Source organism: Camelus bactrianus, chromosome 1, assembly GCF_048773025.1.
Source record: "Camelus bactrianus isolate YW-2024 breed Bactrian camel chromosome 1, ASM4877302v1, whole genome shotgun sequence".
Lineage (NCBI taxonomy): Eukaryota > Metazoa > Chordata > Mammalia > Artiodactyla > Camelidae > Camelus > Camelus bactrianus.
Genome location: NC_133539.1, coordinates 60,060,440 through 60,073,319, shown reverse-complemented (window position 1 = coordinate 60,073,319; position 12,880 = coordinate 60,060,440). Strand labels below are relative to the sequence as shown.

The following is a 12,880-nucleotide window of genomic DNA, read 5'->3' as shown; positions in this document are numbered from 1 at the left end:
AGCTGTAGAAGAGCTTAGACAATTTGTTGCAAAGGGAGAGACTATTTTTTGCAGAGTGTTTTCAACAGGCTGTTAATGTGTTGGGGAAACTGCATATTTAATTTAAGTTTAACGTGATGTGCTCAGCAAAAAGAAAGAAGAGAAACCCTACAAGAGCAGGAGGCACTTCTGCCTGCTGTTGTGTCCAATGCCCTGTTCCCTGGAATGCAGCTGAGAGGGGAGATGGGAGTGTGATGGGCTGTCCGTTGATCTGGGGGTCCGTGTGTCTCTCGGAGCGTGTGCATCCTGCTATACTGAGTGCATTTGGTGGAAAAAAATTCTTTTTGTAAGATATGTCCTTCATTTGGTCTCAGTCTCCAAAGTACCTCCTTAGAGATTTTCAATGGCAATTTTTTAAACTAACAGGCATACAGAAAATTGTACAGACTTTTCACAACTAAATACACCTAAGTATTGGGCCACCCAGGTCAAAAAACAGAGTATCACTAGCATCTGGAACCCCTATTATGTCCTCTTCTATTACTGTCCTCCAAGGGTAACCGTTAGTTTTTTCATGTTTTTGAATTTCATATAAATAGAATCAAACAGTATATATGCCTTTTGCGTCTGGCTTCTTTCAGGCCATGTGATAGGAGATTCATCTATGTCATGACATGTAGTCATATTTCATTCATTCTTGTACTGTATGATATTCTATGTGAACACACCATAATTGAAAAAAAAATGTTGATAGGTGTTGGATAATTCCAGTTTCTAGCTGTTACAGACAGTGTTGCTGTAAACATTCTTATACATGTGTTCTGGTCAGTACATATCTCTGTTGGATATAATTCCAGCATGAATTGCTTGTCTGAGGTTGACCTGAGCATTAGTAGACACTGCCTATTGTTTTCCTCAAGGGTTGTACCAGGTCACATTCCCACCTGCATGGAATGAGGGCCCCAGTGGTCCCAGCTCCTTTCCAACACTTGATATGTTGAAGTCTTTCATTTTTTTCTATTCTGATGGGTAATTGTGGCTTGATTTTTATTTCATCCATCATCTTGAGAACATAATCCACACATAAGGTGGATTTCAGAATGTAGGTCAGAACTTACGAATGTGGACCTCATCTGATGGGGGTAAGTGTGAAGAATGAAAGGGTGGGTTCCTGGAGAAAGTGCCTGCTGAGCTGACGTGGTAGGGTGATAAAGAGCTAGCGGCAGGGGAGAGATGAGAGAGGAGCAATTGAGCAAAGGAACGTTATCCAAGGCACATGCAAAGGCCCAACGCCTGGAGAGCACATGGCAAGATTTGAGGAACTGCCTGTCTGAAGCTGAGGGTGGGGATGAGAGGTGACTGCAGAGACAAGCAGGGATAGAGCATCACCCCTGGAAGCAGAGGAGATTATCGTATGATACATGGACCATTAGAAATTCTCTGAGCTCACGGAGGGAGACCTCAGGCCAGGGCTAGCAAGACGGCACGTGGGTGTGGAGAGAAGGAAAGGGATGAGGGACGGGCAGTGAACCTAGCCTGCTGGCTCCTGCCTTGGCTTGAGTCCTGAGTTAGAGGAAGCCACATGGGCATTGGAGAACCAGTATGGAGAGCATCTCGCTGCAGCCTTTACTAACTGGTTCTGGCTGCTTCTCTCTGTTCAGAGCATCCGGTCTAAAGTGGAACTGTCCGTGTGGGATCAGCCTGAGGATCTTAATCTCTTCTTCACTGCTACCTGCCAGGATGGCGTCTCCTACCCTGGTCAGAGGAAGTGTGAAGGCCTAAAGATTGGGGACACGGTAAGTTCTCACCCTCTGCTCATTTATACTTAACATTGGTCATCATTCTTCAGCTTCTGAAAACTTTTGTGACTTATTAGAGTCCTTTGGGGGTTTGAATCTATCTTCCCACTCAGCGTGCCGGGGACTCTCCTAAACCTGCTCTGTGCTGTGTCTTCAGGATGTAGGTGGACTTGTTAAGAAAGCTCTGGTCAATACACAGCCCTCTGAGTTGCCACGTAAGGCGTCTTCAGGTCAGCACTGTGCCTTTGTTATTGTCTTTGGCAGGGATGAGATAGGGTAGGAGAGTGTCAGTGGGAATCTGAAAGACTCAACCTTCCTTCCTAGTTTTCTACAGCTTGCTCTGTGCCTTGGATAATCTGACTTTCACCTTTCCCTTCTGTAAAACATGAAGCAAGCTATCCACGTCTTCTGATTTGGAATGGGTAGCTTTGTAGCAGTGGAAGCCACAGGCCCCTTGTCTGGATTAAGTGGATATAATGAAATGGTGGGGAAGAAACATTGTGTGTAAAGTTGTGTACCTGTGTACCAAACCAAGGACTTGTGGGAGGGAGGAGGGTACATGGGTGATGAGAACAAAGGTGAAACACTGGCTCAGGGGCAGGCAGAGTGGGGATGGAGAGTCACCTGCACATCTCCTAGAGGTTCCTGCTGCCAGAAGAGACTGTGAGCTCCACTCCTTACTTTGTTGACTCTTCCATTGCTCAGAAAATAGGAAGGCAGTGAGGAAAAGTTCTCTTCTGCAATTAAAACAATCTGGTTGGAACCAAAAGAACCATAAGGACCTTAAAAATACAAGACCTGGGCTTCTAAGCTTTCCTAAGCACTAATGATGGCCAGGGTGGCTATAAGCAAACATACCCTGGACTCCCCGGAAACAGCTCAGAAAGCTGTAGGTGTGGCCGCATGACCGCTTACACTGCAGCCTGGTCTTCTGTGATTTCCTCACATTCTGTAATTGATTCTCTTCCTCCTTGCTCAGCCCAACTACCCTCTGCCCCTTTTATGAGCCACAGGCACCCATTCTAAATCTTACAGTAGTGCCTTGTCCAAGCAAAGGGACCACTCAAAATGTGCAGTATCAAGGTTCAGAAAATGAGGGACTCTAATGACTAGGTAACAAATCTTTTCCTAACACAGATTTTTTTTTTTTTACAAGTTTCTTTTTGCTTAAAAGAAAAAAAAAAAAGAAAGATGGCCTAATCAAGTTGATAGATGACAGATGATTAAAAATTCAAAATGATTGATTGTTTATGGCTTTTAGCTCAGAAGGCACTCACAGAATAAGATGACATGGCTATAATGAAACTCCTATTTGCATCTTCCTGTTTATGTGAATAATTTTTGGAGGGTGTGCTTTAATCTATACAAATAAAAAATAGGAATAGAATTGATGCTGATCCCTGTCTTAGCAAAAAGTAAAATTTTCAGTATACATGGACTCTTTGGGTGGGGAAAGCCCCATCTCATTAAAATGCACTTCCAATAAACTTTTTTTTTTAATGCTTGTCAAATTTTGTGATATATTTATGTCGTTTTGATGAATTGCAGTGATTAATCAATCCAGATGACTTTTTTAAAAAGCATAAACTCGGTTTGAAGAGACAGCTGTGAAAAATGGAGGGAGGCAGAAGCAGATTCTGTAGGTCTGTGGATGGAATGTTTGGTGCAGTGGGTCAGGAAACCTAAAGTGATGTGTGAAAAACACCCAAACAAGGAGCCCTTTACTTGGAGAAGTGGGTGCACCGGAAGAGAGGAGGATACGCAGCACGCACACCAGGTGCCTGGGTTTCAGGAAGTCCCTTGACAATTTCTAATGACATCCTTATGCGAAGGCAAGTAGTGTGGATTGAGGACAGCACAGCTAGGCAGACGCGTAGCTGAGAAAACTTGCTTTCTAAGAGCGTTGATAACATCAGCTGGGGGAAGATTTGACTGAGGTTCCAAATGTCTCCTGTTCCTCTTTACTACTAACTTGAGCTGAACTCGCGCGGAAGACCTGCTCATCAAAGATGGGAAGGTCATAAAGCTGAGGAAAAGAGGTTATCCTATAAAATAGGAAACCCAAGATTTAAGAACGTTTTTCAAAACTGAGCTGAGTTGAAGTAATCAGGATTAGTATCTTGCATTTATAGTATGGAGGGAACCTGGTTTGATAGTAGCTTTTAGGAAAAAGATCTGGCAGATTCTAATTCTCAGAGGCTCAATGTGAATAAGCAATGTTGCTTAAAAAAAAATATGCCAATTGAGGCTGCATTAATGGAAGTATTTTTTAGTATTTTGAAACCCCAGAGATGATGGCTTCACTCTTCTTCATGTGGGTCAGACTGCATCTTCAGTTCTCGGTTCAGTTCTTTTTTTTTTTAAAGGCCAGCCACAAGCAACCATCAGGATGAGTTGTCTAGAAACTAGGAAGATCAAGGGAACTGGTGTTTGTTGATAATAACAGCATAAAGTCAATTCTTTCTGGATGCAAGAAACGGAAGCCCATTTATGCTACCGTAAGCAAAAGGGAAATTGGTATAAGAACGTTGGGTCCCTTGTGGACCAAAGAGGGAAATGCACTTAGTCTTGGGAAAACCTGGGAAGTAACTGGACAATGAGTTAGCTCCATGTTCCTCACCTAGTTCTTTGCAAGGAAATAGTTATGCATGTTGACAGATGAGAAAAACTGAGGCACAGAGAATTTAATTAATTGCCCAAGGTGCCACAGCCAGTAAGTAGCAAAGTGAAAGTTGAAAGTCAGGGCTTTCTGGCTGTGACACCAGCACCGCATGCCCCCTCTCCCTGGCCTCCTGCTGCCCACGGTTCTGTTCATCATACCTGTTTCAGAGGGCTCACCTCAGAGCAAAGTACAGTAACAAGGAGCAGGCCTCCAGCGGGGAGCACAGAGTATCGGGTGCCGTTGTGCGCCTCCCCACATTTGATGCACACCCCTGTGGCTCAGTGCTGCCCAGCATCCTGAGATTTGGGGATGTGCTGACCTGTCTTAAGATCACCCACGGCGGGTGGTGGACTCAACTCAGCCCAAACCGAGTCCTCTCCTTGCCTCCTGACCATGGAGGGAATGACACAGGCCATTTCATGGGAATTGATAATGTGCCCCATACTGCACCAGGGTTTTGCTGCCAGGTCCTCTGCTGCCCTCAGCATCCATGTCAGGTAGACATCCCCATTTTCTGTGAGGAAGACCGAGGCTCCAAGGGGAGCCTGAGAGACTTGCCGGAAGTCTGGCTGCTGGTGAGCCACACGCTCCAGGAGTCAGATCCACAACCACTGATGCCAGAGTCCATGTTTTTTCCTTTTACCTCATGCACTTTGGCAGTAAAGACTTCAGAGAAGTGCAGAGTGGTATCGTTGCCACTTGTGGAGGGATACTCCAGTGCGTAAGATTTTATTTTTTGCTAGGAGACCTCGGAAAAATAGGGACAACATCCAAAATACAGGAAAAAATTTTAAGTGGCATTGCTTCGCGAAAGTGAAAAATCGCAGATGTATTTGGATGATGTATAGATTTTAAAAGAGAAGGAAGAACGGTGCTTCTCTCATGCCTTTGACACACTTCCACACGGGTGGGCAGGCAGGAGCCTCCCTTGGGCTCTGAGGGGCTGTGACCCTGTTGAGACAGAGTGGCCTAAAGGCAGGCCTCCCATGCTGGCTCCTGGTTTCCTTGCTCTGTCCACGGGGCCACTGTCACATGACCCCTGGCTCCCCCGCCAGGGCCGATGGAGACAGGTCGGCAAAGAGCTGTGGCTGTTTGCCTGTCACAACCACATGGTGCTGCTCACCAGGCCACAAGAGGTGAGCTCTTTGAGGGCCCTGGAGGCAATGGGGTGGGGTAGAACCCAGGGCAAAATGAAACTGTGGTGTTCTTGTTCAAAAATAAAGAATTTCAAGATGACAATAGCAGAGCATTAAACTAAGCACAGGCCCTTCTTTCTGAGTATGGGCACTGTGTGCCCAGGCACTTGCCTGCTGAGCTGGCCCCGGAGGGGCTCTTGGGGGGCTGTCCTTCAGCCCCCTTTGTGCTGAAGGGGAGATGTACTTCTGTCCTTTCTCTCAGGCTGAACTCTCTCCAAAGAGTTGACAGTTGGACCTCGGCAGTCAGGTTTGTTACTGAGTGTGCAGGCATTTCTGTCTTGACATTTGTCCCAGGGACAAATCTGGTGGAGAAAATATACGTGCAGAGGAGTCAACCCCAGGGAGTGGGGTGCAGTGATAGCAGCCGGGCCTGGTGCTGCAGGAGCCCCAGGGAAGAAGGGCCCTGCATCACAGAGGGGTGCTGTCGAGCTGAGGCTCAGCTTTCCAGACACAGAAATAGGGTGGGGAGGCCCCATTAGAGCACATGGCATGTGCAGAGCAGCGGCTGAGTCCAGGAGAGGGTGAAAGCATTGCCCTGCTGCAGGGGGAATGCAGCTGCGGGGTAGTTTGGGGATTGAGGGGAGAGGGGGTGGGGCTGGGCTGCAGAGGCAGGATTGGGCCACATGGTAGGATGTACTTGCCAGGCTACGTGTCCGGCTGCTGTTTGGCAGGCGGGTCCATTCTTTAGTACCACAAGTGAGAAGGGTGGGGCGAGTCCAGGAATGGCGAGGAGGGCAGGCAGGAGTCGAGAGCACAGCAGAAGGGCCAGGGGCTCCGGGGGCATCACCTGGAGAAGAGGATTAGGCAGGCAGGGTGTAACTGTCGTCAGGGGTGTCGCCAGGGGTGTCTCAGGGTCTGGCCTCTGGAGAAGGACATGGCCCACAGGGTGGGGGAGCCGTGGGACAGCTGGGCTCAAGTTGCATCCGAGCAGGTCTCACTTCTGTGTAACCAGAGCTTCCTGCAGGGGTGGGGGTGGGCAGGCTGGGGCTCCCTGGTCACTTCTAACCAGTGGTTCTGTGACTGTCCTGTGTTCTCTGGATTAAGAGATCTGTCCAGACAAGAAGCTGGAGAGGTGGTAGGAGGTGAGGGACAAGGTTGTCCTCAGACAAATAGTCCTTAAATGAAACCTTGAAGTCCCAAATCCAATGATTTCCATTTTTTTCTCTTAATTTCCCTCCCAACACCAACCAGGCGCTGACTGAGCGGGCCTGGCCAGTGCGAGCCAGTCTTCTCATGAACCGGCTTTGACGAATCAGTACACAAGTGGCCGGCTACGCGGCCAGTACAAAGGACCCCCTGAGCCCTGTCATGGGCTTCCCACAGCGTCCCCCTCTCCTGTCCCCTCCCTGGGGCTCTCTACCCCATGCCCATGTCCAGCGCTTTGTTTCAGTGCTCTCCTAGGGGACTTGGCATCTGCGCAGCCCTGGGTTTGGTGGGTATGGTGGGGGCTGGGCAGCCCCTTTGAAAGGGTGGGTCAGTCCAGCAGCCCTGCGGGGGAACCAGGAGCATCCCAATGAGGCTGGAATAACAGGGCTGAGCGGGAGGGAGGGCTGCTTTGTCTGTGACCTTGCTCTGGAATCTCCGAGTGGGAGAATGGAAAGTCTCTGGGAACTAAAAAGTCCACAGTCGTCAGGGAAGAGAAGCCTCATTCCAGCCGCCTGACAGTCTCTCTGGATTCTTTCCTGATCCCTTAGGGAGATGGACTCTGAAGGGAGGGGTAGCAGAACAGATTTACTGGCTGTTCCCGAAGTGCTTTTTATAGCATTCCTGTGCCTGGCAGGACCTGAGACCCAGTGGCTGAAATGGAGCCGTTCTCTGGTTATCAGGTGGCCTGCTGCGTGCTAGGCTGTGTGGGGCCCGAGAGCTAGGACCTCGGTTAGACCAAAGCTTTGGCTGAGGAAGGCCGCTGGGACCTGCTTGAAAGCTGGGTCCTCCTCACTCCCTCAGCTAGGCAGACAGTGAGTGAGCCTCTCTGAATCCTCAGTGATAGGCTCCAGCACTGGTTCTGGGCAGCCCCAGCATCTCCACTTACTCCTGAGCAAACCCAGACACGTGGGCAAGACCCAGGAGATTTAATTATCTCTTGCTCCTCGATCCCTTATAAGGCAAGTTTTCCCGGGGCAAGGTTATGCTCACAGATGGACAGTCCCCACAGTCTTGCAATAATTAAATGCTTTTGCCTCGTGGTCTAGGTTATTTGCAATTTATCCCACTTCTGACCCCCATATGCCTTTGCTGGGCAGGACTTCCCATTTAACAAGTCCAGCAAACTTGTTCCCGTGGGAAGTAGTAGCCTTGAGCAAGTCATGGCTTCTCTCTGAGCCTCCAAGGGAGGGATGTTCACCTCCACATTCTTGATGGCCCCATGAATGGGTGGCCCCGGTCAGGTGCAGCCCCCCACCCCCACATCCTTCCCATCTGCAGGCTCAGATCATCCCCAGCCCGAGACAGGAAGATTTTAGGGAGCTTCTGGTCACTGCCTGGGGGGCTCCATCTAGTAGTCCATGCAGTGAGCCGGGCCTCTCCCTCTGTACCCAGATCCGGACACTGGGCATCTGCCTCGTCCCCTGTTTCTAGGAGGTGGCATGCCAAAGGAGAACACAGACCCAGTCCCCCCACCCCCAGCTCTGTGACCAGCACTAAGATCCCCGAGCCACCAACCCCATTTTCTCTCTAGTAAAAGAGGATGTTTCCTCTAGGGCGGATAAATGAGATGCTCGTAGAAATGCCCAGCACAGCGTCTGGTGTGTGTAGTACCTGGCACCTGGTAACCATTAGTGTTTGTTGTCCTTAGGCAGATTTTAGTGCCCCAAATGGGTCCTCATCTTGTTTCCTTCCCTTGAGAGCTCACCTGTACCTCAGGGCTCGGAACTTGGTCTTGAACTTGCTTTCGTCAATCTCTCCCTTTGCTTCCTCCCACTCACCACATGGACATAAGGGGTGGGCCAGTCCCAAGTGTCTGCACTGGCTTGGTTCTCCCAGTGTCCTCTGACCCTGGCTCCTGGTCATCGTCCTCAGCTCACCTGTCCAACAGCATCTCCTGGGATGCTCCCCTGCTAGTGCTGACTCCTGGCTGTCTTGTTGAGTCCCCAGAGCCGTGGCTTACTGCCAAGCAGTACTCTCTCCAGGACCTAGAGAGCTGGGGCTGTCCTGCACAGTCTCACACACTCCTGCTCTCCCCCGAGGGATCCCTAGATGTCACAGATCTGAGGAGAAGCCTTTTAGAATTAGTACAGTGATAAAAATCTGTAGAACATTTAGAAAAACAAATTTTGGATATTTTCCAAAAATATACATTGTTACCTAAAGGGCACCCAGTAAAGCAGGTTATTTATGACTTTTGAAAAATCAGCTTTCTTCCAACCCAAGTAGTAGAACTGACAGTAAAAATCGCTAAAAGTGGGTCCTAACTTGCTTTGCACTTTAGAATATTCTGAGGAGCCTTTTGAAAAAGGCATCTGGACCAGAGGCGATGATTTGGTTTCTGGAGTGGGCCCAGGTCTCTGTCCATTCAGGGAAGGAAGCACTTCAGGATGGCATTTGGCCAGGGCGTGCTAGCCACCTGTGTGTGGATTTGCACAGTGCCCTGCTCGGAGGGCAGTGCTGGGTGATCCTTACTGCACAAAGGGAGGAGGAGAGCTGGAGGAGCTGTGCTCCGCTTCCTGGGAGAATCGCTGTAAGCAATGTTCTTGCTTTCCTCGCATCCCAGCCACGTGGGCAGCTAACAGGCATCTTTCCTACATCGCCATCTGCCAGCAAGGTCCACTTGCTGTCTGTTTCCATGACAACCCATGAGCTGCTCAGGAGTTAGCAACACTTCTTTACTTGCTCTGTTTAATAGGAAAAAGTCTGTCCACTTCTGTGGTAATGACTCTTCTTTGACAGCCTCAGGCCCGTGGGCTGATGGTGAAAGATGCAGCTGGGAGGACCACTCAGAGAGGAACTGGGGCAGAGGGAAGCTCAGGTGTGTCTGTGCGGGAACAGTCATGCTGGGAGGGACCTAGGAGTCATTTTGTCCCTTTCCAGCAGGGGAGGAAACACCTCGACAGGGGCAGGCAGCTGCCAGGGCCCTCGGCCCCGGCGCCCCATAAGTTCAGAGAGCACGTCTAGCCTGGCACAGAGGAGGTGCCCGGTAAATACTTGTTGTGTATTTTGTTGACGTTCAAAATGGAGAGGGGAGAGGATAGGATAGAAGTGGGGGGGAAAGAAAAAAGCAGAGGAAAAGAACCATGTAAACTTGAGTGAATCCGTCTACCTTTCTGTGGAAGGAAGCCCTTTTGGAGGTGTGAAGATTAAAAGAGATAATGACTAAAAAATGATCGGAAGAACCAGGCATGATGCCTGTCAAACACTGGTGTCCTGAAGACACCCTTCCCGGGTAAAGTGAAGCACTTGCTGACTCCGGGGCCCCTTCCTGCTCGGGCTGCCCGGACACTCCTCCCTGAGGGTGGGGAGGGGCTGGATTTGGCCCCAGCTCTTCACTGAGGACCTTGGAGGAACTGTGCTTGGGGTAAATCCCTGAGTGGCTGGAGACACACCATGGTCACAATGTCCCCTCTCTTTCTCGTGCCCAGGCGTCCTTTGAGGTGTCAGTGGAGGCCCGGAGCTGCCCAGGCAAACACACGCAGCACACGTTCACCTTGCGGCCCGTGGGATTCCGGGACAGCCTGGAGGTGGGGGTCACCTACAACTGCAGGTGCAGCTGCAGCGAGGTGCTGGAGCCCGACAGCGCCAGGTGCAGCGGGAACGGGACTTACGTCTGCGGCCTGTGTGAGTGCAACCCCAGCTACTTGGGCACCAGGTGCGAGTGCCAGGAAGGGGAGAGCCAGAGCGGGTACCAGAACCTGTGCCGCGAAGCGGAGGGCAAGCCCCTGTGCAGCGGGCGCGGGCAGTGCAGCTGCAACCAGTGCTCCTGCTTTGAGAGCGAGTTCGGCAAGATCTACGGGCCCTTCTGTGAGTGCGACAACTTCTCCTGTGCCAGGAACAAAGGCGTCCTCTGCTCAGGTAGGCGCCCCCACAAGCCCTTATTCTCTGAGTCAGGCACAGGCCTGGGTGCCCTTAGGACATCCCCAAAGCATGCCTTTTGCTTATTGCCACGGTCCTCTTGGGAGAAGACGAGGACACTCCTTGGGGGTGGGGCCAGCACGGTGAGTACAAAAGCAGGAGAGGGCACTGCCACGTGACTGCACTCTCAGAGTTGGAGGAGTCTGCTGCGGGTCATCCAGGACTTGCCGCACAGCACTCCTGACAGGTAGACCATCAGCCTCTTGATTGCCTCTGGGGACAGGGATGGCTGTTCCCTTGATTGACATCCCATTCATCTCCTACTGCTGCTCTGACAAGTTACCACAAACTTAGTGGCTTAAAACAACAGATTTATTCTGTTACAGTTCTGGAAGTCAGAAGTCTGAAAGGGATGTTATTTGGCTAAAACCTAGGTATTGGCAGGCTGCATTCCTTCTAGAAGCTCTAAGCGGGGAGAATCTGTTCCGTGGCCCTTCCCAGCTTCTAGAAGCCATCTACTTTCCTTGGCTTGCAGAACCTTCCTCTGTTTTCAAAGCCAGCAGTGTAGCATCCTCATTTCTTTTTCTGACCTTTCAACAAACCTCTGCTCTGTTGTCACATATCTTTCTCTGATGCTCCTGCCTCCCCCTTATAAAGAGCCTTGTGTTTGTGTTGGATCCACAAGGATGATCCAGGCGAGTCTCCCCATCTCAGAATCCTTAATTGCATCTGCAGAGTCCTTTTTACTGTGTAAAGTAACCCTGATACAGGTTCCAGGAAGGAGCCCATGGACATCTTTGAGGACCGTCATTCTGCCTCCCACAACATGATTTGAAAGTTTCCTTTTATGTTGTACAGAAAATTGTTTCTCAGTCACTTCCCGCTCAGGGTTCACATTTTAGGCCCCCTCTTACACATGACAACCTGTCAAATGTCCGAAAAGATCTTTTTGTTTCTCTCTTCTGTGTTCTCATTCAGGTTGCACACTGGGTCTCTTCCTTCCCTGAGGCTCTACCTTGTTAAGTGTGCTTCTTAGGTCCAGGCACTTATGTGCCGTCTGGATAACGAGGACTCAGCCCAGACGTTGGCTAAACATTTGTTTCCTGTACCCTGGACATTCCACTTCCATTAGCACATCCTAACAAAGCTCACTTTTCTTTTTCTTTTCTGTTAAACAGTCATGTCGTACTACTGAGCTTGGTTTTAACTTGACTACCAAATGTTGAAGATTTTTAATATTTTGAACAAACTTTAGCTATTGTGTCATGTTTGAGCACGTAAATCTTTGAATCGAAGCACAGGACTTGACATGGATTCCAGTTAAATTACATTTTGGCAGTCCCCATTCTGGAAGTTGCATTCCGATGAGATACTGTGAAATTGTGTCTCAAAAGGGTCATTCTCTCCAACACCATGCCACCTGCACATGGGTCATGCAGAACAATTTTAGGCAGGATTGTAGTGTCTTCTACTGCCGTGTAGTCCATTGTGTATTCTGTGTGTATTCTGTTGTTTCCAGAATTCCTTCCTTGAAAGTTGTCTTCCAGTTGTAAAGTGTTGATTTAAAAGGAACTTAGAATATAGCAGGGAAGAAAAAGCACAAACATGTGAAGTAAATCAGAGCATATAAACAGTCTGCCATTGTGGGAGGAGTACCATCCCTCCACGGGACATATAAGTGCCCAGGGCTGCACAGACGAGGGTGAGCGAGTGGGGCCTCCTGGGGCCGACTGCACCTTGAGACAAGTTCGAGTACACCCACGGGTGCAGCGGCAGCGGCACGTTCAAAATTGGAATTGCTCCGGAACGTGCAGGACATGGGAATGCCATAGAAGAGTCAGCTGGGGGTGGAGTTAAGATTTGACGTGCTGAACAGGCAACAGGGATCCGCCCTATCTGATGGGTTGGATGGTTTTGTCTGGATTCACAGAGAAAGTGCTTAGGATCAGGCGGGCCTGGGTCTAAAGCCAACACCACCACGTGCTGCTTGTGTCACTCCGGGCACAGAGCTGCTGTGAGCAGTAAGAGAATGTGTCTAGGGCAACGAGCACATTGCCTCTCTGACCGCTGGTTGCCTTTACGAGTCAGTACTGTGCACCTGTGGGAGCTGCAGCTGCTGCCCAGCGTGCAGGCGGGGCCACCTTCCCTGTGAATCGCCCGGCTTTGCTGAGGACTTCCAGCATGGCGGGATGGATGGACTTCCCAATCCCATTAGCAGCCTCCATAAATGCTCCAAGAAG

The 12,880-nt window shown here is 49.9% G+C and overlaps 1 protein-coding gene across 1 annotated transcript in view; it reads left to right on the top strand.

The window, feature by feature from the left end:
• ITGB5 (integrin subunit beta 5) overlaps positions 1 to 12,880 on the top strand; it is a 105,365-nt gene that overhangs the window by 64,986 nt on the left and 27,499 nt on the right. The window contains exons 9-10 of the mRNA XM_074364825.1: positions 1,641 to 1,775; positions 10,211 to 10,640. Of these exons, the coding sequence (XP_074220926.1) occupies positions 1,641 to 1,775; positions 10,211 to 10,640 (565 nt within the window). The remainder of the gene's footprint in view (positions 1 to 1,640; positions 1,776 to 10,210; positions 10,641 to 12,880) is intronic.